Below are 26,139 nucleotides of genomic sequence, written 5' to 3' on the forward strand. Positions count from 1 at the left end.
TCTCTGCTAGACTGGATACCCCCCAGTTCCAATCAGTGTTTTCTCAAGTAAATTCTTTTTTCTTTTTCCTAAGATTTTATTTATTTATTCATGAGAGACACCGGCACAGGGAGAAGCAGGCTCCCTATGGGGAGCCCGATGTGGGACTCAATCCTAGGACCCCAGGATCATGCCTGGAGCCACCCAGGTGTCCCTGCTCAAGTAAATTCTTAACATTTTCAATAGGCCTCAATTTACCTTTTAACAGAGGACAAATAGAAAACAGAACACACGTGTGTCAATTCACAAAACTTGAGATTTTATGAGAATGATTTTCCATACTTTATATATATTTATACATTTGAGTTTTTGGTAGATGTGGTCTGGATCAGGGAAAGCTGTGGAGGGATGGGCAAGAGGGGTAGGAAAGGGAGATGGGGGCATGGGAGGGGACCTGGGGGTGCGGGGTCGTGAGGATGGGTGGTGGATGGGTGGGGGGGTCTAGGAGGGGAGGGTGGAGGGTGGGAGGGGTCATAAGGGAGATTGGGTGGGGGAGGCCAGGAGGGTGCAGGGAGGGGTCTGGGCATGCCCCAACTTCCCCCACAAGACCTCCCTGGGGACCCCAGGCCCCCACGGCTCCATCCTAGGTCCCCCCTTCCCTCCTGGACAGCCACATAGCCCATGTCACCCACTGCCTGGGAATCACGAGAGGATCCAAAGACGGGGTGAAAACATTACGGCGCAAAGGTGAATAACATACAAACAATTCCAAGCTCAGAAACCAAACTGGGTGGGGGGGGGGGTGCAGCAAAGGCAATGGCATCAAGGGAAGATTCGGAAAGCACCAGAAGGCGCCTTGGCCAATCCAGGAGGAGGAAGTTTGCACTCATCGATGGAGATGGGCTGTTCCAATGAATCTCCTGCTCCGGGGAGGGGTGGGGGGCTCCCGGGACTGCATGAACCGGGGGGCCGTGAGGGGGTCCTCCACCCCCCACCTCTGCGCCTCTTGCCCCACCTGCACACCTGCCCCCAACCTCTGCGCCTCCCGCCCCGCCTACACTTCTGAGGCCTGTGCCAGGTAGCCCTGCAGCCCACACCTCTGCACCCCTGCATCGTCGCCCAGCGGGTCCCTGTCCCCCCAGGGGCCCCCAGCACGTGCTGCACCCATGGGTGGCCAGCTGGAGAGGGTCACCCAGGTTGGAACTCTCTTCTGAGAGCCACTGGTGGCACCAATTAAGTGACTTGTATGGTTTTCCCGACGATCTTGGCTCCTCTTTCATCGTCTTTGGAGAGATGGAGCTTCTCAGACACATTGGGGAGTGGGTGCCGACGGAGGTTCAGGATTGGAATTCTGGATGCTAGGTCAGCCTGGACTGAGCACCGGGCTGCCACCAGGTGGCCCTCAGAGGCTCGGGTTGTGTCCTGCATCCATGGTCAGCCCTCTGCTGGAACACCCAGTAAATTCTCATACTGAACAGAGAACCTTCTGTCACTTCTCCGCGGTGGGAACGGTCTCCCCAAGTGGCTTTTCAGGGGCACTGGGAGCACAGGGGCCCGGTGGCTGTCGGTTATTGCCTTGGTTGCCTTCGGGTCCCTGCTGCCATCCCACCTGTATGGGCCCGGCAGGTACCTGCCAGCATCCTCTGCCCCCTTTGGGCCTGGACGGCCTGCCCGCCTGTAGAACCCCCATGGTTTCTTCCCCCTTAGGCAGGCAGGCTTTCCTTTCCATTGGTTGCTTGGCCACTGTTCCCACCCGTGATTCTAACACCACCAGCAGCTCTAGCTTTCCTGGTACCTCTTCACGGGAAACTCCAGTTCTTTCCCAAGGAAACCAATGCTCTGTTGATTCCAACTTGCCTCTGTCTGCAGGTTGATACTCATTTTCTTTCAATGGCTTGTTTCTTCCCCACAACCAGTCACTGTCTTTACAGGTAAGTGGTTTTAATGCCTTTTGCAACTTCCTCCGATCACACAAAGGGGCTGCATTCTGCTGCCACAGCCAGAAAGGTAGAAAAACCTGTCCTCTGGCCTCCCTGCCACCTCGTGTTCAGAGCCTGCTCACAACCCCCTCCTGTGTGAGCCCTGCCTATCCCCATGGCCCTTGGACATCTGCCCAAAATCCTGAGCTAGAAGCCAGTTGTGGTCTCTGCTGACTCTTGCTGGGCCTCTCCTTGCTGCTTGAACATACAGGGGTCTTACTGCTGTCACTCAGGTGTGCCCAGGCCAGCAGAGGCAGAGGAAGGTGCCCAACGCACACGTAGGGCCACACAGTGGAGCAGCTCCGGGCCCAGGAGGCAGAGGGCTGGGGAAGTGTAGGCAAGGCCTTCCCTGTGGTTTCTACCAGGATGGTGAAAGCAGGCAGAGCTGGCCAGGTGGCGGGTGGCCAGCTTGGTATGTCAGGGGCTCTGGGGAGCACGGCTGCCCCACCATCTGGCACCTGTCTGCGGCGATGTGGGCCGAGGTGGCAGCCAGTGAGCACGTGGGCTCTGCGTGGGTGAGTGTGCAGGCAGAAGGCATGGTCCTGGATTTAGGTTTCCAGTCTGGAGAACTGGCCAGCCCCACCCAGCAGTCCTTGCAGATGTCAGGGCACCAGGCTGTGGGCACTCGGGGCGCTGTGATTCCTGGTACCTGCGGTGTTCTTCCTTCCAGGGCTCCCTGTCCTCCTTCTCCCGCACTTGGGGGCTACTTCTGGGGGTTTCCAGGGTCTAGTCCACCCTGGGTCTCCCTCTTCTCTTCACGCTTGTCCAGGAGTCCTTGTGCTCTGGGAAGGTGACCCAGGAGGTCAAGCCTGTGCTGGACGGTGGTGGTAAGAGATGGGTGGTCTGGGGCATGCAGCCCAGGGCCTGGTTCTTGAGGAACAGATCAGAACTGGAGGCCTGTGCTCGTGACCCACCGCTCCTTGGGTCTCCCGGTCTACAGCTGAGCTGTCCACCTGCGTGTCCCTCAGGTGTGCTGTCTCTGGAGATATAACTATTATCCACATGGGTCAGCATGTGATCCTTGGAGTAAGAATCCCCCTTTCCCAAATGGAGCTGGGAAGGAAGTATGTTGGTATTCTTGCCCGCCATCAGGGCTGGAGTGTGACAGCAGCTGATACTGTTCCCCCCAAATCCCCCCGCCCAGCCCCAGGACCTTGGAGTGACTATGCTTGGTAAGTGGATCCTGAAACAGGTGATGAAGGTAAAACGAGCTCACTATGGTAGGTCCTAACCTACAGGACTGGTGTCCTTGTGAGATCAGGATGCAGATGCGCATAGGGATGGCAGGTGAGGACACTGGGAGCAGAGGGCCATCTACATGCCGAGGGAGGGAGGCTTCAAGAGGAATGAGCCCTGCCCATGCCCAGAGTGCAGACTCCTAGCCGCCGGGAACTGAAGACAATAAATGTCTGTTTTGACCTACACAGGCCATTGTATTTGTGTGTGAGACAAAATTTTAGGAGTTTTAGAAGAAATTTGGCAGGTGGATCTGAGTCTGGAGGAGGAGCGAGGTCCAAGGCAGCCCCTTTTGAGCTTCAGTCCATATGCTTGTCAGCATGCAGGTTACAGCAGTGACGTGCCCCGAGAGGCATGGGAGCTCTGTGCTCCTACCCCCTTGCCTAGCCCTTGTGTCTCTTCCATCCGGCTGTCCCCAAGTCACACTTTTTAAAATAATAAACCAGGAAGCTAGCAAGTGAAATATTCCCCTGAGCTCTGTGAACCACTCCAGCAAATGACTGGAGCCCAAGGAGGGGGCTGTGGGAGCCTCTGCCCATTGGTCAGAAGCACATGTGACACTTGGACTTGCCATTTGGAATGGGGATGGCCTTGGGGGACTAGCCCTGAACCTGTGGAGTCCATATAGACAGCGTCAGAATTGAGTGTGCGGTAGGAGCTCCAGCTGGTGTTGCAGCCTTGCTTGAAGTCAGGGAAGCCACACATTCTCAGAAACGTGTGTCACTGTCATGTGAGACTCAGGGGGACCCGGGAGGAAGCACTGTCCCAGGCTATCCTCTCTCCTCCATCCATATAGCCTTGCCAATCCTGACATCATACAGTTTCTCTATTTTTGTTGCTCTTATCAAGGTACAAGCTGGTCTCTCATTGTCGCATAAGTCTGCATTTCTCTGGTGACCTCAGTACCGGAGCAAGCATGACCATCTGCACCCACATCCTTTAGAGTATCCTAGTCTGCAAACCGAAGTCCTGCCCTTGGCTTATTTTTTCACTCTTGTTCCCATCTTGTTGATTTACAAGAGTTTCTGGCATTCTCTCCATGTTAATCCCTTCTCAAGGATTTGGCCTGAGATTTGCCTTTCATCTGTCTCCAGTTTGTCAACTTTGTCAAAGTATCCTCAATGGGACAGACTTTTATTATTCTTTCTCACTGAGGTATATTCGACAGAAACATTGTCGGTCTCGGTGTACAACATCGTGCTTCAGTGTTTGGATAGACTGCGAAATGATGACCACGGGATGTCTGGCTAACACCCATCTGCCCATATGGTGACAGACTTTATCTTCTTGTGATGAGAACTTTGAAAATCTATTCTCTTAGCAACTTTCAGATACTCAATATAGAATCACTAAGAGGATGAATGTCCTTAATTCTCCTGTCATTTGTTCCAGTTTTTGCCTTCATTCTGCGCTTTCCTAGTTTGCTGAAGTTATTCTGTGCCTCTGGGTAACAAGCATACCGTCCTACATTTTTGTCTGTGAATTTCATGGTATTTGGTCCTGTGACCAGTGACTGCTTCATCTTGAGTTATATCCACTTAGGACAGGACCTTTACATCACTAAGTTTTCTCTGTATCTCAGTACTGGCTTCTTCCTTGTTAAAAAAAAAAATCACAATTAATGCAGAACTTCATTCCTCCTCCATTAGGTGAATATAATCATAGATTTATTTATTTTTTTAATTTTTTATTTATTTATGATAGTCACACACAGAGAGAGAGAAAGAGGCAGAGACATAGGCAGAGGGAGAAGCAGGCTCCATGCACCGGGAGCCCGATGTGGGATTCGATCCCGGGTCTCCAGGATCGCGCCCTGGGCCAAAGGCAGGTGCTAAACCGCTGCGCCACCCAGGGTTCCCTATAATCATAGATTTAAAGAGTTTCCATTGTAATGTGTTGCTTTATTTTTTCTGCTTAATGATTTCTGCATTTATACCTATTTTATTCTTCATGTTTACTTCGGTGTACTCTTCCTTCAAGACTGAGTTGGATGGTATGTTCAGTGTCCACAACAAATTACCACAAAGCAGGTGCCTTGAAGTAGCACATGTTGACTGTCATGGTTCTGGAGGCCTGCAGTCTGAGATCAGGGTGGTGCTGCAGGTTCCCTGTGCATGTTCTGTGCCTCTTGTAGCGTCTCCTGGCTGCCATCACAGCAAGCTCTGTCTCCACCATCATGTGGCCTCCCCACCCCACCCCCTGGTGTTTGGTCCAAGTTCCCCTCTTATAAGGACACCAGTTATTGGCTTAGGGCCACATGAGTCCAGTAGGACACCATCTTAACCTGGTTGTGTCTACCAAGAACTTCTTTCCAAGTGAGGTCACAATGACAGGTTCCAGGGGTAAGACTTCTACATTTCAGGTTATCTTTTTGTTGGATACAACAAACCCATAACAAATGGGTAGTTCCTCCCTCTGCCCCATGTATGTGTTTAAAGAAACATTTCCTTTTAAGTAAAGCTCATCTGGGTTCCACATGTTAACATGCAGTAACTTCAGTATAAATTACTTCTAGGTGCTTCCAGTATCTCTCACTCTCTACAATTTTTTTTAAAAAAGATCTTATCTATTTATTTGATAGAGAGTGAGAGGGCACAAGCAGGGGGAGCAGCAGAGGGAGAGGGAGAAGCAGGGTCCTGCTAAGAGGGAGCCTGATGCAGGACTCAGACCTGAGCTGAAGGCAGATGCTCCACTCACTGAGCCACCAAGGCTCTCCTTCTCCCATGTTTTTATCTTAAGCTCTGGCAACAAAGAATTTAAGGTAAAACTTGGTTAAAAAAATATCAAAGAAGGACATCACATTCTAGCACAATGAACACTATAATCTTCAGCACAGAGGCACCTCATTCCATCATGAAATATACCAGCTGCTCAAAATTCGGTGGAATGGGTAAATCCACATTGTTGCAGATTTGAACACCTGTTGCTCAGACACTAATATATCAGATACAAAGTAAGCTTAGAAATCCAAGGGCTGAATGATGCAGCAAAGGACCTCTAGCTTTTAGAACTGCAGCTAGCAAGCAGGGAACTCACTTCATTTGTGAACATGAGGAGTTTTACCATCTGTTTAGTCATGTGAAACAGCTCGTTAAATTCCCAGATACCATGTTCTGCGTCCCTACTGTGGTGAAGTTACAAGTCACCAACCAAAGGTTAGTGGCAAATTCTATATATTTGGACACTAGATAATATATGGCTAGATAATATTTCAGTTAAAAACAAAATCATATTGGAGTTAAAAAATATTTAGATTCCAGGGCACTTGGGTGGCTGAGTCAGCTAAACACCTGCATTGGGCTTAGCTCGTGGTCCCAGCGGGGAGCCTGCTTCTCCCTCCCCCTCTGCCTGCTGCTCCCCTGCTTGTGCTGTCAAATAAATAATCTTTTAAAAATATTTAGATTCTAATAAAAAGAAATACTACCTATAGGAGTGCATGTGATTGGGCTTACCTGAGCTTATCAGTGAATGCAACTTTATTATTTATTTATTTATTTATTTATTTATTATTTTTTTGAATGCAACTTTAAACACACACAGGAAATGAGTTTTCAAGTGGATGCTTCTGAAAACTTAAGAGAATTCTGGAGCATGACTCCCACAGATAATACCATGATTGCAATTTACATTGGTTACCTACGCACCTTTTTCTTTTATCAGTACTTGCAATTTGTTTGATTGCTAATAAATTCCTATCCTCATTTTTTCCCTCTTTGATCCCAGTGTGGGGCAATAATTATTCTTGAAGTAGAAAGATCCAAAGGGAAATAAGGCAATATTTATTTAAGGTAGTCTTCCACTTTTGTGGAGGCCATCACCTGGATGGCCTTGATTTTCAGTGTCTCTTCTGAACCCAGAGAAACATTCTGCTTGGGATGAGCACTGGGTGTTATACTTATATGTTGCCAAACTGAAATTAAATTAAAAAAACATTAAATTTTATGTACACTTAAAAAAAGAAACATTTTGCTTACTTGATTATCAGTTTATTATAAAAGAATATAACTCAGGAGCAGCCAGAAGATTTTACCCTCTTACTGAGGGCACTTGAGATGCTCTAGACGCTGTGGAAATAGAGAGGACATGGAGGTTATATACCAAGCAGCAAAACCACAGGAATAAACAGCTGTCCACTCACAGGATTGGTGGTTCATTGGCAGTTATAGAGCTCTTCTGAAGAGCACATAATCTGAGTACTGACAGCCCATTGACACAGACTACAAGGACAAGAGGAAGGGGCTCCAATATCCAACAGACAATTATGTCCTAGTGGCCACTTTGGGTTCCATCCCTGGGATGGTGAAGCCATGTGAGGGAGCTAGGAGGGGCTCAGGTTCTCGTCACTCCAGGGCCCGCGATGGAGAAGGGGCGAGGGGGGTCCCTTCTGCCCCAGAGGAGGTTCCCTCCTCGTGTCCCATCTCTTTGCACAGGGGGCAGAGAGTGGATGGCTTCTCCCCTTGGGGATGTGCGTTTCTCCAGCGTCTGGGTCTCCCAAAGTGTAAGCGGCTTCCAGTGGGGGACTTTCCCCAAAGGACCTGGGCCAGGGAGGCCAGTGGCCAGGCTGTAGGGCTGCTGGCCTGTGTCCTCCCATTGCTCCTATCTCTCCAGCCCTTTCCTCTTCCAAATCCCTGCTAGAAGGCACGGAAGAGGCTACCTCTAGATGAGGCAGGGGAGCTTCTGAAGTTGTCTTCTGACATGTGGGGCGGATTGTGTGAGGAATGGTTGGCCATTCCAAGCCGGCCAGCCACACATTCGGGGTTCAAACTGGTATGGGCACTTAGCACTTCCTGGGAGCCTTCCTCGGCTCACCATGGCCATTTTATTATAATTTATGGGTTTTGTTTCATGCTGTCCGGTAGGGTGATGGAATTGTGACCTCTTGCCCATCTAGAGGCAAGAGACACTAACAATCCTTTGGGGCTAGAGGTGTCCCTGCTGAACCCTGAAAGTTGCCCTGAAGAGCCTGGGACCCAGAGATGTCTCTATGGAACCCTCCACTGTAGTTTCTGATCAGACAAGCAACCCTAACCTGTAAACCTCTTTGGCCTGGCAAGCCTCCCCAAGATGGACCCCAGTCCACTGATGTGTATCCTTGGAAGAGGGGGAACCCTATTTCCTGTTCTAAGATAGCATCTAGTTTGGCAAACCACCGCTTCTTTCTCCTTCCCAAACTCCCCGCCCCCCCCCCCCCCAGGCCAATGATTAAGTCTCCCCACCAATGCCTGAAGGGGCAATGGAGGCAATCCCTTTGTCCTCAGGCAAAATACAGAATCAAATATAAGTGATCAGAGATTTCAGACTTGAAAATTATGCTGTCTCCATGCACTGGGTTTGGGAAGATGCATAGGAGGCGCCTCAAGGGACAAGGCAGCCAGACTACCTGGACACGAGAAGTCGGCTTGCAGGGGATGCCACCCTCAGAACAGTGCAGACCCCTAGGGAAGGGCTGAAAGTTTCTTCTTAAACCCGGGTGCCTTCTGGGAAGCTGCACAGGACCTCCCCAGGCTCCCAAAGCCAAGGTCTATTACAAAGGGTAAGTGGGGGAAGAGTGGGGTTGGGTGAGAGGGAGAGAGAGGGAGGGAGGGAGACAGAGAGCCCACCGCAAGCTCCGGATCCACAGGGCCTCTTGCCAGAGAATGCAGGGGTTCCGATGCCCACCCAAGGACCCGGACTGAGAGCTCAACAGGGGACTTCAAAGGAGACCCACTGAAGACCTGACTGGGCAGGAACACAGCCTGCCCAGCGGCCGCGGGGGAGCCCAGGGCTGCGGCAGAGGGGCGCACGGTGACGAACCCCCAATCCCGAGGGCCCGGGCCCCACCGACCACAGCCGGCGGACGTCCCCGGTCGCCCTCGGAAGAACTCGGAGCCACCGTCTTACAAGCAGGCGTGTCGTGGCAGCCGCACGTCCGCTCCGCGCTGCTCCCCCCCGCCGCTGGCGCCCCAGCTCCGCCCGCGCCCCTGCCTCCGGGGCGCGGTTCTCGCCCTTTCCCGGGCCGCGGGAAGCCGCTGCGCAGTGGTGCGCGGAGAGCGCGGGCGGCCCCAGGGCTCTCCGGTCTCGGCCGTTGGAAACTTCGGCCTCGCCTCGGGTTCTCGTCTACCGCCCCCCCGCGGCCCGCAGCTCCCCTCCGTGCGCCCCCGCGCCCGCCCGCAGCCTGCTGCATCAAGAATGTATCCTGACAGTGAAAAATTAATTTCCGATTCCTTTTCCGCAGGCCTACTGTGGGGTTTGCCCCGAGTCAGATTTCTGTTTTAAAGTAAATTGTGACGGGCACCGAGGGGGGCACTTGACGGGATGAGCACTGGGTGTTGGCAAATTGAACACCAATAAAAAATTATTTTATTAAAAAAAATAAATTGTCCCCCAGACGTGAGGTGGACCTCAGGACCGCGGGGGCAGCGCTCCTCCAACAGCCTGCCGCCTCGGGGCAGCCCCTCCAGCCGAGCGGACAGGGCCTCTCCCCGGCTCCAGACGGTCCCCGGGCTCCGGACGGTCCCCGAGCTCTGGACGGTCCCCGGGCTCCGGACAGTCCCCGAGCTATGGACAGTCTGGGCTCTGGAGGATCCCCGGCTCCGGACGGTCCCCGAGCTATGGACAGTCTGGGCTCTGGAGGATCCCCGACTGTGGACGGTCCCCAGCTCCCGGACAGTCCCCGGCTCCAGACGGTCTGGGCTCCGGACGGTCCCCGAGCTATGGACGGTCTGGGCTCTGGAGGATCGCCGGCTCCGGATGGTCCCCAGGCTCCGGACAGTCCCTGGGCTCCGGATGGTCTGGGCTCTGGACAGGCCGGCTCACAAACAGATTCCTTTACTTATGTTCTCATGGTCTATTTTTGTTGTTGCTTAAAAAACAAACTACTTTGGCACACTCTTACGGACAATGCTGTTTTTTTTTTCATCACTGCCAATTTAGTCCCAACACATTTCATGTTAATCCATTGAGAACATGACCCCAAGAGAACGGAAGGTGGTTCAGAACCCAGCCAGCTGAATTGGGACCTCTGCCCTTTGGTGGGTAGGTGTGTGTGTGGGGGATCTAAGACCCCCCAAGCCCAGCAACTGTCCTGCTGTCCTGGGGGTGTTTATGGAATGTCATTCTGAGCAATACCCAGATCATCACTCTGCTGCTGCCTCTGACCTGGAAGTGGGAGTCTTCCAAATTCTGGATGGTTCTAGAGGAAGATGAGGGAGAACCCACAGAGCTGCTTTGCCCTGTCATACAGCAACCCTGAATCTCTCACCTGGAGGGTGCAGAGGGAGGGGGACAAATACCAGGTGATACTTTTGAGCCTGTCTTGGGGAGTCAGGATCCCATACAACACAATTCGAATTCTGCTACTAGGATTGTTAAATTTTAGAGCATGCAGTTGATGTCACAGAGAGAATTGCTTGATGGCGAAAAGCCCACGTTGGAATTCGGAGCAGATCTAGGGGCTATGAAGCAACATTTGCTACTCCTTATTTCCAGAAGTCTCTAATGCACACATTCTCTTTCTCTTTTTAATGTATCAGTTTCAGAGGTAGAATTCTGCAATGTATCAGTTGCAAATAATACCCAGTGCTCATCACATCCTGTACTCTCCTTAATGCCTGTCACCCAGGTACCCCATCACTCACCCATCTCCCCTCCAGCGACCCTCAGTTTGTTTCCCAGAATTAAGAGTCTCTTATGGTTTGTCTCTCAATTTTCATCTGATTTTATTTTTCCTTCCCTTCTCCTATGTTCATCTGTTTTCTTTCTTAAATTCCACATGAGTGAAATCATGGTATTTGTCTTTCTCTGACTTATTTCACTTAACATAATACACTATAGTTTCACCCAAGTCATTGCAAATGACAGGATTTCATTCTTTTTGATGGCTGAGTAATATCCCACTGTGTATATAGACCACATCTTCTTTATCCAGTCATCTGTTGATGGACATCTGGGCTCTTTCCATTGTTTGGCTGTTGTGGACATTGCTGCTATAAACATTGGGATGCAACTCATGCACACATTTTCGGATGGATGACTACTACAACTTGTTCATTCTCTATTAATGGAAATTTGAGGTTTTTGTTTTTTTCCCCAAATAGTGATGTGGCAAACATTTCTCAAAACTAAACCAAGCCAAATCAGGAAAGGTTTAATTTCCATTTGGGTTTATTTTAATAGAACATATTTCGGAAAAAGAAATTGCAAAGGTTATTAAAATTCTGAAGGTCCTGACTACATATTGCTACCTTGTCTCCCAGAAGCAATATTCGCAAAATCCAGGTTTTTTTTTTTTGGGGGGGGGGTGTCTGCTAACTTAATGGTGAAGAAAAATCTTATTTTATGTTCCTATTTCTTAACTTGGCCAGAGTGTATTTTTCCCCCACATCTTTGATCTGAACAAAAGATTCATAACAGCTGTGATTTGGTTTCAAAAAGGAAAGAAAACATTATAGAAACCTAATAGAAGAGTGCTCGCTTTGGCAGCACATATAGAAACCTAATAGAAGAGGAAAGGAAGCTACACATAGATGAAGGTGATAGTAGGCAACAAATGCGAATAAGACAGAACTACATCAAGTCAGGTACCAGGACATCCAACCTCACTAGCTGAGGAAGCCCGCTGGAGAAGCCAGGCTGGAGTCCACACTGAGAGCCCTGGGTGGCATGTCCTCCCCTGAGGTAAGACTTCTAACTGACCATCTCCAAAGGGCTATGTTTATAGGGCAAATGTCAGGGTCTGAAGCTAGACATCTGTTCCCCTAGGAAGAGCGAGCTGCATTTTCACTGCAACATGTACTATATTTTCAAGGATCCTGGGCTAGGTGTGTCTGCCTACCCTCCTGGAACCCATCCTGGGGGGCCAGCCCTGCCTGCAGCAGGACAGGATGCAAGACAAGATTTGAGGCTCTATGTGTCCAGACCAGAAGGGCCAGTCCTGACCTGGAGGCCAGATGACATATTTTATATAACCAGTCTCTCAAGATCATGCACACAGCCTGAGTCTCACAAACCACATCTTAGCCTGCCTGTGCATGTGCAGGTGCAGGTGGTCAGTCCCGCTGAGCAGATCACAGAAACCTCTATTCATACACAACAATCTATTCAGTAATTGTTTTTTTCTGTGAACTGACACATCCTATGGGGGGGGGGCTATTTCTCTATTATATTTTTTCTGTACCAAATTTTATGAACTTTTGTATGTTTGTAGTTCAAACTTTGCAAGTTTGGCTTTTGACCTTTCCTGTTCCTATTTACTGTTCTACTCACTGAATATCATGGAATTTGTTGAACTCCTTCCTTCCTCTCTCTGTTCTCTTCACTAGGTTTTTTTGTTTAGGGTTTTATTTATTTATTTATTTATTCATGAGAGATGGAGAGAAAGAGAGGCAGAGACACAGGCAGAGGGAGAAGCCCCATGCAGGGAGCCCAATGTGGGACTGCATCCCAGGACATGGGGATCATGCTCTGAGCGGGAGGCAGAAGCTCAAACGCTGAGCCACCCAGGCATCTCATCTCCATTAGGTTCTTAGTTTACCCAATTAATTGGGTGCGCTGGGTTTGAAGCCCTCTTCTGACCATTATGGAACAGAACTAACCTTACTTCGCTAGTTACACTTTCCATGCATTCTCAGGTCTATGTCAAATTTTAATAACACAAAACTGGAAGCAATGTAACCCAATCTGCATCTGTATGGAATAACAAACATTTTTTAACACTTAAAAATTATGTAGTGCTAAATCACAGTAATTTTTTATTTCAACTGCATGCTTGCTTGTTTTGAAAATAACTGTGGAGGCTGAGAAAATTAGGGCCATTCCAGTTTAACATTGGCACAAGCACATTGTAGCTTTGGTAGCCGTCTCAGACTACTGTGACCAGGTACTGAACTCTACCTTACCCCCGCTACAGAAAAAAAAAAAAAAAAAAAAAAAAAAAAAAAAAAAAAGCCCACAAAGCGCACCCTTATCAGAATAAGGAAGCAAGAGCTTGTGAGACCTCTTTACTGGAGATTCTCACACCCCCACCATTACTGAAACATCCTACCTTACCCCTAGGCCAGCCCATAAAACCCAGCTGTAACCCACCTGGGGTCCAAGCCCCTGCTCCGCTGTGTCAGGTGTACTTGGACCCAAGCTGGAGCTTGTTAATAAACCCTCGGGTACTTGCATCGGTGTCGGCTCCTTGGTGGTTTTCTCGGATTCGCAATGTTGGGTACAACACAACCAACCAGATTGCTCCTCTCTCCAGATTTTTCCCTCTAAAGAAATGCTAACAAATGTCTGGGATCCTGGAGCTTTGGGTCTCAGGGGACATATTCATTCCCTGCCTCCGGATTCCTCCGCTAGGGACGCGCGGGACAGTGGGCTGGAGCCTGTTCTCCCGGGGACAGGAGCGGTCCCGTGCGGGACGGTTCACGCGAGGAGGCGCGTGCAGAGCGGATGCAGCAGGAGAGGGAACACTCGGGGAACCGCATGCAGAGAGGATGCACCGGCGCGGGCCCAGGCGGGGCGGCGCGTGCAGAGGGGTTGCACACGCGGGGGTCCCGCGTCAGCCGTTTGCAGCCCAGCCCCGGCCCGGCCCCAACCCAGCGTGGGCGGGGAGCTCGCAGCTCAGGTCCTAGCAGCTTACAAGACACTTTTATAATGAAATTTCGTAAAAGAAATATGGGCAGCCCGGCTGGCTCAGCGGTTTAGCGCCTGCCTTTGGCCCACGGCCTGATCCTGGAGACCCGGGGTCGGGTCCCACGTCGGGCTCCCTGCATGGAGCCCGCTTCTCCCTCTGCCTCTCTCTCGCTCTCTCCCCTCCCCGTCCCCGCCGTGTCTCTCATGAATAAATACGTAAAATCTTAAATAAAAATAAAACAGCTTCCCTCTCGTCCGGGGTGAGCGATAACCCTGGGGAGATCCCAGCCTGTGAGAAGGCGGGACGGCGCTGCCAGGACCCTGGAGAGCGGCGCGCACCCCTGCCAGGACCCTGTGCGGAGGCGCGGCCGGCCGGGCTCCGCGGGCGTGAGGCACACCGCTGCCAGGACCCTGCGTGGCGCGCACCCCTGCCAGGACCCTGTGCGGAGGCGCGGCCGGCCGGGCTCCGCGGGCGTGAGGCACACCGCTGCCAGGACCCTGCGTGGCGCGCCCCTCCGTCACCGCCCCGCGCGTCCCCGTCGCCGTCCTCGTCCCCGCCTGCGCCGTGCGGCCGCGCTCTCCAGCCCATTCCCGCGTCCGCGCCCGCCGCCGGGCCCCCGCCGCCGCCGCCCTGGCGCTCCCCGCGGGCCCAGCCGAGGCCGCCTGCGCCCTGTGCCAGCGCGCGCCCCGAGAGCCGGTGCGCGCCGACTGCGGCCACCGCTTCTGCCGGGCGTGCGTGCTGCGCTTTTGGGCCGAGGAGGACGGGCCCTTCCCGTGCCCCGAGTGCGCCGACGACTGCTGGCAGCGCGCGGTGGAGCCCGGCCGCCCGCCCCTCAGCCGCCGGCTGCTGGCGCTCGAGGAGGCGGCCGCGGCACCCGCGCGCGACGGCCCGGCCTCCGAGGCGGCCCTGCAGCTGCTGTGCCGCGCCGACGCGGGCCCGCTGTGCGCCGCCTGCCGCATGGCCGCGGGGCCCGAGCCGCCCGAGTGGGAGCCGCGCTGGAGGAAGGCGCTGCGCGGCAAGGTGCGCCCGGACGGGGCCGCGTTTCCCTCCGCCTCCGCCCCACACGGTGTCCGTGCCCCCCTCACCCTGGGATGGTGCCCGGCTCCCCCTCCTACGGGTGCGCCCAGCCTGCTCCGCTCCCTGTCCCCTGCCCTGCCTCCCATTCCCCGCCCTCCGCTGCCTTCCCTCGCCCGTTCCGAGCCTGGGTCCCCGTCTCCAGATGGTGCCCTGCCTCCCCATCCGGAACCAGGCCCCCTCTCCCGGAGGGACGGTATCCTGCCTCCCCTCCCAGTCTTCACACGGTGTCCGGGCCTCCATCCAAGCCCGCCCCGCCCGGTCGGAAGGTGCCAGGCCCTCTCTCCAACCAGGGTCCCTTCCCCCAGCACGTGCTTTGTTCCCCCTCGCCCATCCCCGGGCTGGGCTCTGTCCCCCCTCCCCACCTCCTGGACATCGCCCCCTCGCCTTGTCCCGCACCCCTGAAGGGCGTCCTGTGCGCGCTCCCGTCCCTGGACCGTTCTCCTCCCCCACCTCGCACACGCAGCCCCTGCTCCATTTCCGGGCGGCTCTACCACTACCCCCGTCGAGGTGGGCGTTCATCCGTCGGCCCCGCCGCCGCGTGTGACGTCACCCCGCAGCAGCCCCACCCCCGCGGGCTGGACCGGGCCGCCAGCGTGGGCCGCAAGCGTGGGCTGGCAGCTGCTGTGGTCCAGGTGCCCCCTCCCTTCACCGAGATGCTTCCCCACTCCACCCTGAAAGCTTGGGTGTCGCAGTCGACCAGTGCATGGGGCACCTGACCCTAGGTAGAAACCCGCAGTGGAAGAGTCTGGCTGTAGCTGGGGCCTGGGGACACCCCCTAAAGGTGGGTCACATTATGTCATTAAAGACAGCCTGGGGTCCCCTGAGCACCCTGGGGGTGGATTGGAGCTGGGCTATGCTGCTGAGGGAACCTACAGGTGTAGGGTCTGGGGACCCTAGGTGACAGGAACGCTAGGGAGCCCACAGGATAGTCTCATATCCAGTTGCCTGGTTGTATTCCTAGCAGGTGCATTTGTCAGGCTTCTTTCTGCAGAGAGCTTAATGGGCCTGCAGAGACCCCCTCTGGTACCTGCAGCCCCTTTCTGTGGAGTCTGACAGGTCAAGATCACACACTGAGCCTGTCCCCGGACTGGCTGGGGGGACCCTGGGCCTTCTGACTGCGACCATCAGTGACCCGCGTGTCTTTCAAGGAGAACAAGGGGTCGGTGGAGATCATGAGAAAAGACCTGAACGATGCACGGGACCTGCATGGCCAGGCCGAGTCTGCTGCGGCTGTGTGGAAGGCAAGTGGCGTAGGCCTGGGGCGCACCCAAGGAGAGGATGTGGGTGTGGGCCCTGACCTGGATCGGTGGGGGTGCGGCTGGGTGCCGCACACTGCAGCAAACCTCCCTCCCCAGGGTGGGTAGCAGTGGGGCAGGAGGCCCCAGGGTGGATCCCGGGGCACAGGTGTCCCTGCCGTCTGCTTCCTGCCTGCAGGGACATGTGATGGACCGCCGGAAGAAAGCCCTCACCGACTACAAGAAGCTGCGGGCCTTCTTTGCCGAGGAAGAGGCGCGTTTTCTGCAGGAGGCGGATAAAGACGAGGGGTCCTTGGAGTATGAGGACTCAGACCCGGCTGAGCGCTTTGGGTCCCTGCTGCAGGCTGTGTCGGAGCTGGAGCATAGGCACCGCAACCTGGGCCTCAGCATGCTGCTCCAGGTGGGCACCCCCTTACTGCAGAGCCCAAGGGAGGGCGAGGAGGCAGCTCACTAGGGCACAGGGCTTCCCACTAGCCAGGCAGCTCCTGCTCAAGGTTGGATGGGAGGACTGACTCTGGGACTCTGGCCTGTAAACACCCCTTGTCTATGGCAGGTCTGGCAGCCCCTGCCCTTTTGTCTTCAGGTCCCTGGGGTGCTGTTCCAATTCTGGAACGGCTGAGTAATCAGCTCCCAGGGGTGGAGTAGCTGCACTGAGGCTCCAGTCTGGGGGAGATGCCAGAAGCTGGGGGCGCCTCAAGGCCTGGGTCTCTCCTCCCCGCTCCTTCCCCTCCCCCTGCAGTGAGCTCCTGCCCCCCCCCCCCCTGCTGGCTCCAGGCCCCAGAAGCTGCACCCACCGTGGCCTGGCCCGCCATTGCTGCCTCCTGGATCCACAGCATCCTTTACCTTCGAGGGTCTGCTCCTAGGTGTACACGCAGGATGCATACCACAGGTGCCCACCATGGGTTGTGCCAGAGAGTATCCCTGTTCCCTCTTCCTCTGGGCGTTCATGTTCCCCAGGCTCCACACATGTGACCCTAGGAGACCTATAGCAGGGGCACCGTTCACCCCAGTGTATCATGACTCTTCATAAAGCTCTTGTCGCTGCCGCCGAGTCTCATTGGCCTGGGGTCTCCGTGGCCGGCGGTGTCTTGGGCAGCCTGGGTCGTCCACCCCATTGAAAAGCCACCCACCATGGGGCCGTTCCACTGGATGTGCAGACCTGCTAGGGGTACATATGAGGTGTATGTGCAGGGAAAGAGGCTCAGGGCATCAGGGTGGGGAGGGCAGGCAGGCAGGTGGCTCAGACCTGCTTCTGGCTTCAGCCCCCAACAGCATGGGTTCCACAGAGCCTGTACCTTTAGCGCCAGCTCTGTCTTCAGGAACTTTGTGGGGTCCGTGTCTGGGGCACTGTGTCCTTGAAGCTGTCACCCCTCTGCCTCCCAGTGTCCACATGGCTGTGCCCATTTCTCTGCGCCACCTGCCCCTGGGTGACCTGGACCTGCCTCAACCTCACCCTCCTTTCCCCGACCCCTGCCACCTGCCTGTCCTTGGCTGACCCGAGTGTTTTTCCTGGGGCATAGGAACCGTTCAGGGCGCTAGTCACCCCCAGGCCTGGATGAGGTGTCTCATCTCCCTCTGTTCCTGGCTTCCTCTGCTTCAGTTTCCTTCCGTAGATGAATGTAGTAGGAACACGACTTGTGGGAGCAGCACGATGTAAATTCGTGCAAGTGACAGTGAGGCAGTGGGGACGAGGGATCCCGGAATGTTGACTCAGAGCCATTAAAGACGGTGGAGGCTGGGTGTCCTATGAGATGGCTCAGAGTTAGGATCAGCAGGTGCATTTCCAGAGGAGGCCTCCCATCACCGTCCCTGTGCGGCCATCTGGTTTCTGTGATGTTGGGGGTGGCAAGCCCGGCACTGGTCTGCAGTCAGGGAGCCCAGTAAAGAGGGCTTGCTATAGCCAGTTTGCCTGGCGCCCCTCCTTTCTGTCTCCTTCACAGCCCAGCCAGTGTCCAGGGAGGCTCTGTGTCCATGCTGGGGCCTAAAGGGGGCCCCCCTGATGGGCCCCGTGCCTCTGCTATGACGTCAGGGGGAGACCTGCTTAGGTCTAGTCCAGCTGCCCACCTAGTTTGTGCTTGGAGACCTGCTGGAAGGCCTGACTGTGCTCTGTGGGCAGAGCCTAAGACCATGGCCATGAAATCCTGATAAATAATCCTGACTCCTCTGAACAGGGGCAGTGCTAGAGGTGATCCTGTTCTAGACCCTGGTGGGGGAGAGGAGGGCGGGCACCAGAGGTAGCCACCTGCCCTGAGCCTAGCAGGCCAGGAACATTCCACTGCAGATGGCCCTTGACTCTGCCAGGCCCACTGTCCCCTCAGTAGCTCCTCTGGGCGCTGGGGGTGAAGGCTCCCAGCTGGCCCTCACATGCCCTTCTGCTGCGGGTCCCTAGTCCCTGTGAAATAGTACTGCTCTTCCGGGGGCCAGCACTGCCAGCTAGCTTCATCACCTTCCAGCCTGCACACAAACTGCACTGTACAGGAGCCGTGTGGTGGGCTGCACAAGCTCTGCCTGAGGATGCAGGTGCACGTGCTTCCCTGTGGCTTTCTGCCTGACTGGGCATGCGGCCTGCTGCATGTTCCAGCTGGGCGCAGGAGCACGACATGGTGGCAAACCAGGCTGGGCTCTGCCTGGAGGAGGAGCAACAAGCCGGGGGCCTCTCCGGCTCCTTCATTCAGGGCCTGTTGCATTTCCCTCCACCTCCTGTTACTGTCCCAGTGCAGGTGGCAGGGACCCGTGGCCTGTTTCGGGGTTCCCAGTCCAGGGGAGCAGGGCATCACCTGGAGGGTCCTTTCACAGGGAGTGGAGGAGCTATGTGGTCACACGGTGGAGCACAGTGGCACAGGGAGAGATGCCCCCCTGCCTTGTGGTTCTCAGATGCTAGGGTACGGCCGGTGACCTGACCCTCCACCAGCCTTAGGCCGCAAGTGAGAAACCCAGGGGCTGGGAGTCAAGATGTGGTGAGGGGCTGTGGACTAAAGAGTCAGGCCAGCTGGGAGGTCAGGGGGGGACCCCATGCCAAGGACCCCGCCCCTAAGTAGCTCCCAGAGCCTGTGGAAGGTGCTGTGCTCACCGTGATGGTTTATCTGGGGGAGGAGAGGGGTTAGCATGAGCTGAAGGGGGAGGTAGGAGGCAGAGTCCAGGAAAGGTGCCAGGCATGGAGTTGGAACAGTGTTGCTTTCCTGGGGTTGGCATATGACCCCACCTGTGGAGCATGGCCCACCAGGAAAGCCCTGGGGCCTTGGGGTGCAGAGCCCTGATGGGGTCCATGGCGTCTACACTGCAGACTCTGCACTGACCTTAGGAGATCTAGCAGAGGACCAAAGAAAGCCCCGCCCCACCTCACATGGGCAGAGCACCTGGAGTGGCTTCTGGCTCTTGGGACCCCAGGGCTCCAGTTCAGAGGTCACCTCCCAGCAGTAATTCCTTGATGGACCCTGTGCTCCTCTGTGACACTGTGCTCCAGCCCCACTCTGATGTGACACAGATGCCAGCATGGTTCTGGGGGGTGATGTGCCCAGGACTGGGACTGACCCTTGTTGAGAGGTTGGATGGGACCAGGGTCCCTGTTACGGGTGGGGCCAGATGGGGCCAAGTGCCACTGGGTGCCAGCGTGGGAGGCTGGGCTGTGGAGCTGGTTCTGCTGATATGTGCACACATGGTGCCCTGACCAGATGTGCTTGCCCGAGGCTGGTGGAGATGTCCCCGGAGAGGCCAATCTGGGGGTGCCATGGTGGATGGAAGCACAGCTCCTCGCAGGCGGCAGGTCAAGGGACTGGGATTGCTGGGGCCCAGCTCTGCAGACCTGTGTGCTCACCCCACACCCAATGCATCCATGGTGGGTGTGCAAGCCATGGTGGGGCAGGGTCACATCACTTTCATGCCTTGGGCAGGCAGGCTGGGGCCACCCAGCTCTTGGAGAGGTTCCCTCAGGCTTCCAAAGAATGCCCCTGAGCGGCCCCCCACCCCACCCCCGGCCCCTGCACTGCTGCTGGGTTCTGCAGCACCAGCTGCCAGATGTCCTGGGATTTAGGTCATTAACGATTGGTGACCCAGTGACCCCACCAGCAGGTGTTGCATTCCCAAGATGTCCTCTCCAGGGCACAGGGCAATGCACGCGTGGGTGTTCTATGCACCGTCCTGGTGGGGGGCAGGTGAGGGCAGGGCAGACACCAGTGCTCCTCACTGGGGATGGAGGCCATGGAGTAGTCCACAGCCCTGGTGACACAGAGGAGTGGCTTAGGGCACTGTGGTGAGTCACGAAAATAAAGTGACGTATAAGACCAAGCCCTGTTTGCCTAGATTTCAAATGCATGCATACACGACAATTTGTGGTTGCATGAACACTCCAGACAGACCATTGGAAGCTGTTGTCGGTGGCAGACAGACAGAATGAGGACAAGAGGAATAAGAGTGAAGCAGGAGAAAAGGAACCAAGGGGACACAGTAGGAAAGGGAAATGGGGGTCCCTAGCTCAGAACTGCGCACCAGGGAAGACGGTGGGGGTCAGGGCAGTTTAGGGCACACTGGGGTTTCTGTAACCTGGGGCTAGTTAGGCATGTAATGGGCACACTGTGTGTGTGGGTGGGTTGGTGGGTGGGTGGGTGGGTGTAAGGAGCCTGGTCCCTGGAGAAGGTGGGTGGCTTCCATAAATGAACAAAGAATACTGGTTCCAGTGAACGAGTCTGGTGGCTCAGTGCTGCAGCTTCCTTGCTGCTCTGGCTTCACACCATTCAGATTTCCGGGGACCATCCTCTGGACTCCCCACTGTGACATTCTTTGGGAGGCTGTGCACTCCCACTTTGGAAGGATTTTTCTTTTTCCTTCTTCTCGTCTTTAGACTCTAGCCAGGCAGGGGCCCCCAGCGGCTGCTGCGTCCAGAAGTCCCCTGCCCTGGGCCTCCCTCCCCAGGCTGTCCCCAGTGTGGCATGAGCCCAGTGGCTATTCCCAGAGCATCCGAAGACCTGCAGCAGTGCCTGCCTAGCATTTTCTCAGGCAAGGCCCCAGACAAACTTGGCTACAGAAAGTGAGGTTCTTTTGGGCAGAAGAAAGCAGAAAAGCAGCTCTGCAGGCACCAGGGTCCCTGTGTTGGGGCTCATCAAAGTTGAGGCACTTCATTTCTTAACGCTGAAGACCTCATTTAAATGAGACCAAGACTAAGTAGTCCCCCCCCCGCCCCCCACACACACCAGGTCCATTATGAAGAGGGACATGCTAGTGAACCACTCTAGTCAACAAGTATGAAATCATTTAGAATGAAGAAATGTCGGTTAAAACATCAGCACAACAGATAACTGAGTAGGTCAACTAGTCGGAAAGGATGCGGCGGCCACCTTCAAAGTCTAGTTTCTATGGGGCACTTCGCAAGTGGGAGCGCAAATTTAAATACAAGGCCACGGAAGACAGGCGCATTGGCTACAGGTACAGACGGCGGACAGCGAGATCTTGGGAATGTTCTCGGTCCCATCGCGAACTCCGGAGTTTGTCCTGTGACCAGGGATGGTGTCTTCCTCCGCCCAGACGACCTCTCCGGGTTGCCTCGCGCACAGACTTCTTTTTTTCCCCTTGGTTTTAGGGGCTTTATTTTGAGGGCTAGGCCCGGAGTGCCACCCCTTAGCTCCCGAGGCCGAGCCGGGCGCCGGGCGTCCCTGGCCCTCGCGCCCCCGCCGTGGCACGGCGACCAGCAGAAAGGCGGCCTCCCCACGGGGTCAGGACAGGGCACGCCGAGGGCGGCGTCCGGGAGGCTCCAGATTGGCTTCCAAAGCCCGAGCTCACTCAGCACCGGAGGGACCCGGCTCCGGGGCTGTATGCAAATTAAGCGGCTGCCCAGGTCTCGTCTGATTGGAAGGGCTGCAGGGCGGAGCAGCCAATGGGGCTCCCGGACTGCGCGGGGCCCGCGCCCCATTGGTGAGCGCAGCATGCAGCGGGCGCTCCCGGTATATATATTCTCTCGCCGGCGCCGGGCTCGCGTTAGTGCGGCCGCGGGGAGCAGGGAGGCGGGCGTGCGCCCGGGTGAGGGTGTACTGGTCCTTCCGCTACGGCCAGGAGCCCAGCCTGCAGCCCGCCATCCGCGGCCGCCGGGGGCCCAGCCTGCAGCTCGCCATCCGCGGCCGCCGGGGGCCCAGCCTGCAGCTCGCTTTTCGCTCTGGATGCTCAGCCTGCGCGCGGGGCGGAGACCTGCGCAAGATCCAGGCAGTGCCGCTGCTAGAGGTCTCCCAGCCTCATCCCCTCCTGTCCTGCCTTTGCGCAGCCAAAGTCTGAGGGCCAGGGCTGGCGCAAGAGCTAACAACCGCCCTGGGCCCGGACCTCTTGTCTCGGAGCAGGGGCCGCGGCTCGCTGAGCTCCCCATCCCACCCTTACCCCCACCCCGGGTACAAGCCCTACGGCAGGCTCCGGAATCCACCCTGGTCTTCCACGGCCGCCGCCCCTCTTCAACAAGACTCCTCCGGGGCTTCCTCTACTTGGGAACTTTGCCGGTCCCGTAAAACTTACATGACATGTTTGTCGTTTTTTGTCCTGTGACTGTCTCTGGCAGTTTCATTTTGAGACGCAGCCAGGGACTCCGGAGGAGTGCTTCCAGTTACTCTCTTCCTGTGCTTTCGCCTGGTGGTGTCAGCGTCACGGCGGAGAGCCCCGCGCGGGGGGAGTCCGGGTCTTCCCACGTGGCCATGGCCTGGACCGCTCTGGCACAAATGGTCCTAGCGGTGAGACCTACTCTACTCTCCGAGGGGCGAGGGCGAGGGGCCCAGGCCACCTGTGCCGTCAGTCGGCGCGCCCTTGCTGGCGGGAGGCCGGCCCATGCAACCCCGAAAATGTGTGAGTTTCCAGGATACATTTTGGTGCCCAAGGGCCACCCCTGGTTTTAGCAGGATGCAGAAATTGCAGGTGACCTTCCTCTGGACTGCCGACCGTCAGGCCGGGTCACACACAGTCTGAGCTCTTCCAGAATCTTCTAGTCACATGGGCCACGGACTGGCCAGTTCTGGATGGAGACAGAGGCTGGGAAATCTATGGGTGCCTGTTGGCTCAGTTCTATAAGAAACCTAGGTCCACAGGTCAACTTGCCAGCCCCCAAAAAGCGGTTTTAAAAGAACCCAAATTGTTCTGGGGCCTTGCTTCTGCCTGGTGCTCCTGGGCGCCTTATGTCCTGGTTGCTGCTATGCCTTCTGCACCTTGCAGGCAGATGCCCAGACCCTAAACTTCCTGAGAAGTTTGTGCTGACCTGTGTGTCTCACCTGCAGGCAGCCAGACTGCCTTGAGTAGGTAGGTTTCAGCTGACTTTCTTTTCTCTTGCAACAATTTCTTCATTTTTTTAGTCTGCATTTTTTTTTCTCCCAGTTGCCACTGGTTCTGCTTTTGTTGCATTCTGTGTTTGTTTCTAGAACTATATAGTCCATTGCTGCCAGAACACCACTGCAAGTGTTCATGCATTTAAGAAGAGGCTATTGGAGCTTGGAGGCGCTACATGACCCATCAGAGCCGCAGAGCCTAATGGGTGACGTGCATCAACTAAGCCCGTCTGTCCATGGTGGGTGAGTCCTGGGTAGTGCTACGTGTTTGTCACCCTCAGGGATCCCACTGATAATTGCCTTACATGATAGGGTCATGGGACCATGGGCTCTCATCCATCAGAAATGGAATCGAATCCTCACAGGAGATCTTGGCAGAGACCAGACTCTCTGGGAAGGTATCTGGTCTGGATCCAGGGGATAAGAAGGCTCTGCCTGCCACACATGTGTATAGAATCCCAGATGTCTGTGTCTGTCTTCAAACGCCTCATGCCCTGTGAGTCTGGGGGGAAGCACTTTGTAGACACACAGAGGCCCAGTGATGCATCCCGAGTCCCACTTTGTGGTGGGCCGGGTTCCCAAGAAGACGGGTTGGTTGGAAAGGCTCAGGGCAGGCACAGGCCAGGAGATTGCTGTGAATGACAGCTCCTGCTAGGGCAAAATGCCTCACGGGGAACCCAGACACCCAGTCACAGCATGTAGAGAACCTGGACATGTGTGAGATTGGAGCCTGAAGGCATCTACCTTGATGGAACAGGGACTCAGGGGCCATCCTGCAAATGTCCCCACATTGAACTGTAGAGTAAGGGATTGCCATAGTGTGTGTGTGTGTGTGTGTGTGTGTGTGTGTGTGTGTCTTAATTGGGGTGAAACTCATATAACGTAAAGTTAATCACTTCACTTTTAAACAATTCAAAGACAGTCTATGGAAGACGAAAAAAATATTTTCAAACTGTGTTTTGAATATCCCAAACATACAAAGAAGTCATACAACTCAATAGCAGAAACAGAAACAAACACACAAACAACCTCCCCCCCACCAGTAACCCAATTAAAAAAATGGGCAGAGGACCCAAATAGATGTTTTCAACAGAAGACATCCAGATGGCCAGCAGACACATGAGAAGATGCTCTATATCCCTCACCATCAGGGAAATACAAATCAAAACCACAATGAGATGCCATATCACACCTGTCAGGATGGCTAAAATTAACACGTTGGGAGATGACAGGTGTTGGTGAGGATGTGGAGAAAAGGGAAACTCTTACCTGCTGATGGGAATGCAGGCTGGTGCAGGCACTGTGGAAAACAGTGTGGAGGGTCCCCAAGGGGTTACAAATAGAGCTACCCTATGACCTAGCAATGGCAGTTTGGGGAATAGATCCAAAGGTAACAAAAACAGTAACAGGAAAGGCTATCTGCACCCCGTGTTCCTGGCACCATTGTTTATAATGGCCAAGACGAGGAAGCAGCCCAGGTGCCCATGGATGGAGAATGGATAAAGGAGAATGGTGTGTGCATACACACACACACACACACACACACACACACACACACAACACACACACACAATGGGATCGTATTCAGCCACAGGGAGACCTCGAGTGCATTACACTAAGTGAGGTAAGTTATGCAAAGACAAATGCCATATGATCTCACTTATGTGTGGGATGTGACAGAAGAGAAAAAAAAAAAGACTCCAACTCAGAAAGAGATCAGACTTGTGGTTCCCAGGGGTGGGGTCTGGGGCCGGGTTGGGACGAAGGTGTGATGTGCCCTGTGGTGACTGTGGCTGACACCCATGTGGGAAGATTCAGGCAAGTTAGCTCCCAAGAGGTCCAGTCACGAAGAGAGACATCTTTCCCTTATTATTACTCTTTCTACTGCATCTATAGGAGCAGGTATCTGTGGCTGAACATGTGTAAATGAAGCCATCATGCCCTGGGCCTTCAACTGACACAGTGATATATCTCTCGACAACCCTGAAGGAAGTATTTTAGGAAATACACAATGATGTGTCGCACAAGAAGGAAAGATGGCTTGTGTCCTGAGGACATTTGTGTACTATTTGAAATAAAGGGGGAAGCATGTGGAAAAGGTTTAGGAACACGGTGACCTGGAATTAGAACTGTCACACCTTTCTCTAAGGCTGAAAGTAGGTCTCCATTGAATATTAAGCTAATTTCTGGATGTAAATAAGTCTCCCTCTGTGGCCCCTGTCTTGGCTTGCAGGCGACCTTCACCTGGGCGAGCGCTCACAGGATGTCTTTTTTGTTGGAGCGTGGGAGAGAAGAAAGGAGAGTGGGCTCTCTGGTCCATGCCCCTCTTCATAAGGATACCAATCCTGCATAGGGACCCCATCCCATAACCTCATCCACCCTTCATGCCCTCCTGAAGGCCCCACATCCTGAGCCATGCTGCTGAGGGTTAGGGCTGCAGCTGTGGGTCCTGTGGGGACACGTCCAGTTCTGCACCCTGGCTTTAGGATGTCCACCTGCTCCTGTGTTTCAGACTTTGCACCACGTGGTCTCCTGGGGTTGGTGCACAGCTGCTAGGGTGGATGAGCGCTGGACCTCACAGACCTGCCCTGGAAGGGGGGTGGGAATCACCAAGTGCCTCGTGTGCTGTGAAGAATCCAAGGCTCCCCATGTCTGGGGGTGGAAAGAGCCCTCTGCATGTCACCGCATGTGGGCCTGGGAGGCAGGAGGCTGCGGCCCAGCCACAG

At 54.8% G+C, this 26,139-nt stretch overlaps 1 protein-coding gene and 1 long non-coding RNA gene across 2 annotated transcripts; both read left to right on the forward strand.

Annotated features, from left to right (window-relative positions):
* Window positions 1-2,428: 2,428 nt before the first annotated feature.
* On the forward strand, window positions 2,429-17,172 carry RNF187 (ring finger protein 187). The gene is made up of 9 exons (XM_041728151.1): window positions 2,429-2,473; window positions 9,024-9,323; window positions 9,666-9,962; window positions 11,893-11,992; window positions 14,273-14,814; window positions 15,276-15,503; window positions 16,020-16,112; window positions 16,306-16,527; window positions 16,902-17,172. The coding sequence occupies exons 1-9, from the start codon at window positions 2,429-2,431 to the stop codon at window positions 17,097-17,099; spliced, it is 2,025 nt and encodes a 674-aa protein (XP_041584085.1). The 3' UTR covers window positions 17,100-17,172.
* A 5,459-nt stretch (window positions 17,173-22,631) lies between these two features.
* LOC121474787 lies at window positions 22,632-25,515 on the forward strand. Its single transcript, XR_005983528.1, has 3 exons — window positions 22,632-23,387; window positions 23,507-23,656; window positions 25,310-25,515. It is a non-coding gene; the product is annotated as an uncharacterized LOC121474787 (long non-coding RNA).
* Window positions 25,516-26,139: the final 624 nt, after the last annotated feature.

Source organism: Vulpes lagopus, chromosome 13 (genome assembly GCF_018345385.1).
Source record: "Vulpes lagopus strain Blue_001 chromosome 13, ASM1834538v1, whole genome shotgun sequence".
NCBI classification, from domain to species: domain Eukaryota; kingdom Metazoa; phylum Chordata; class Mammalia; order Carnivora; family Canidae; genus Vulpes; species Vulpes lagopus.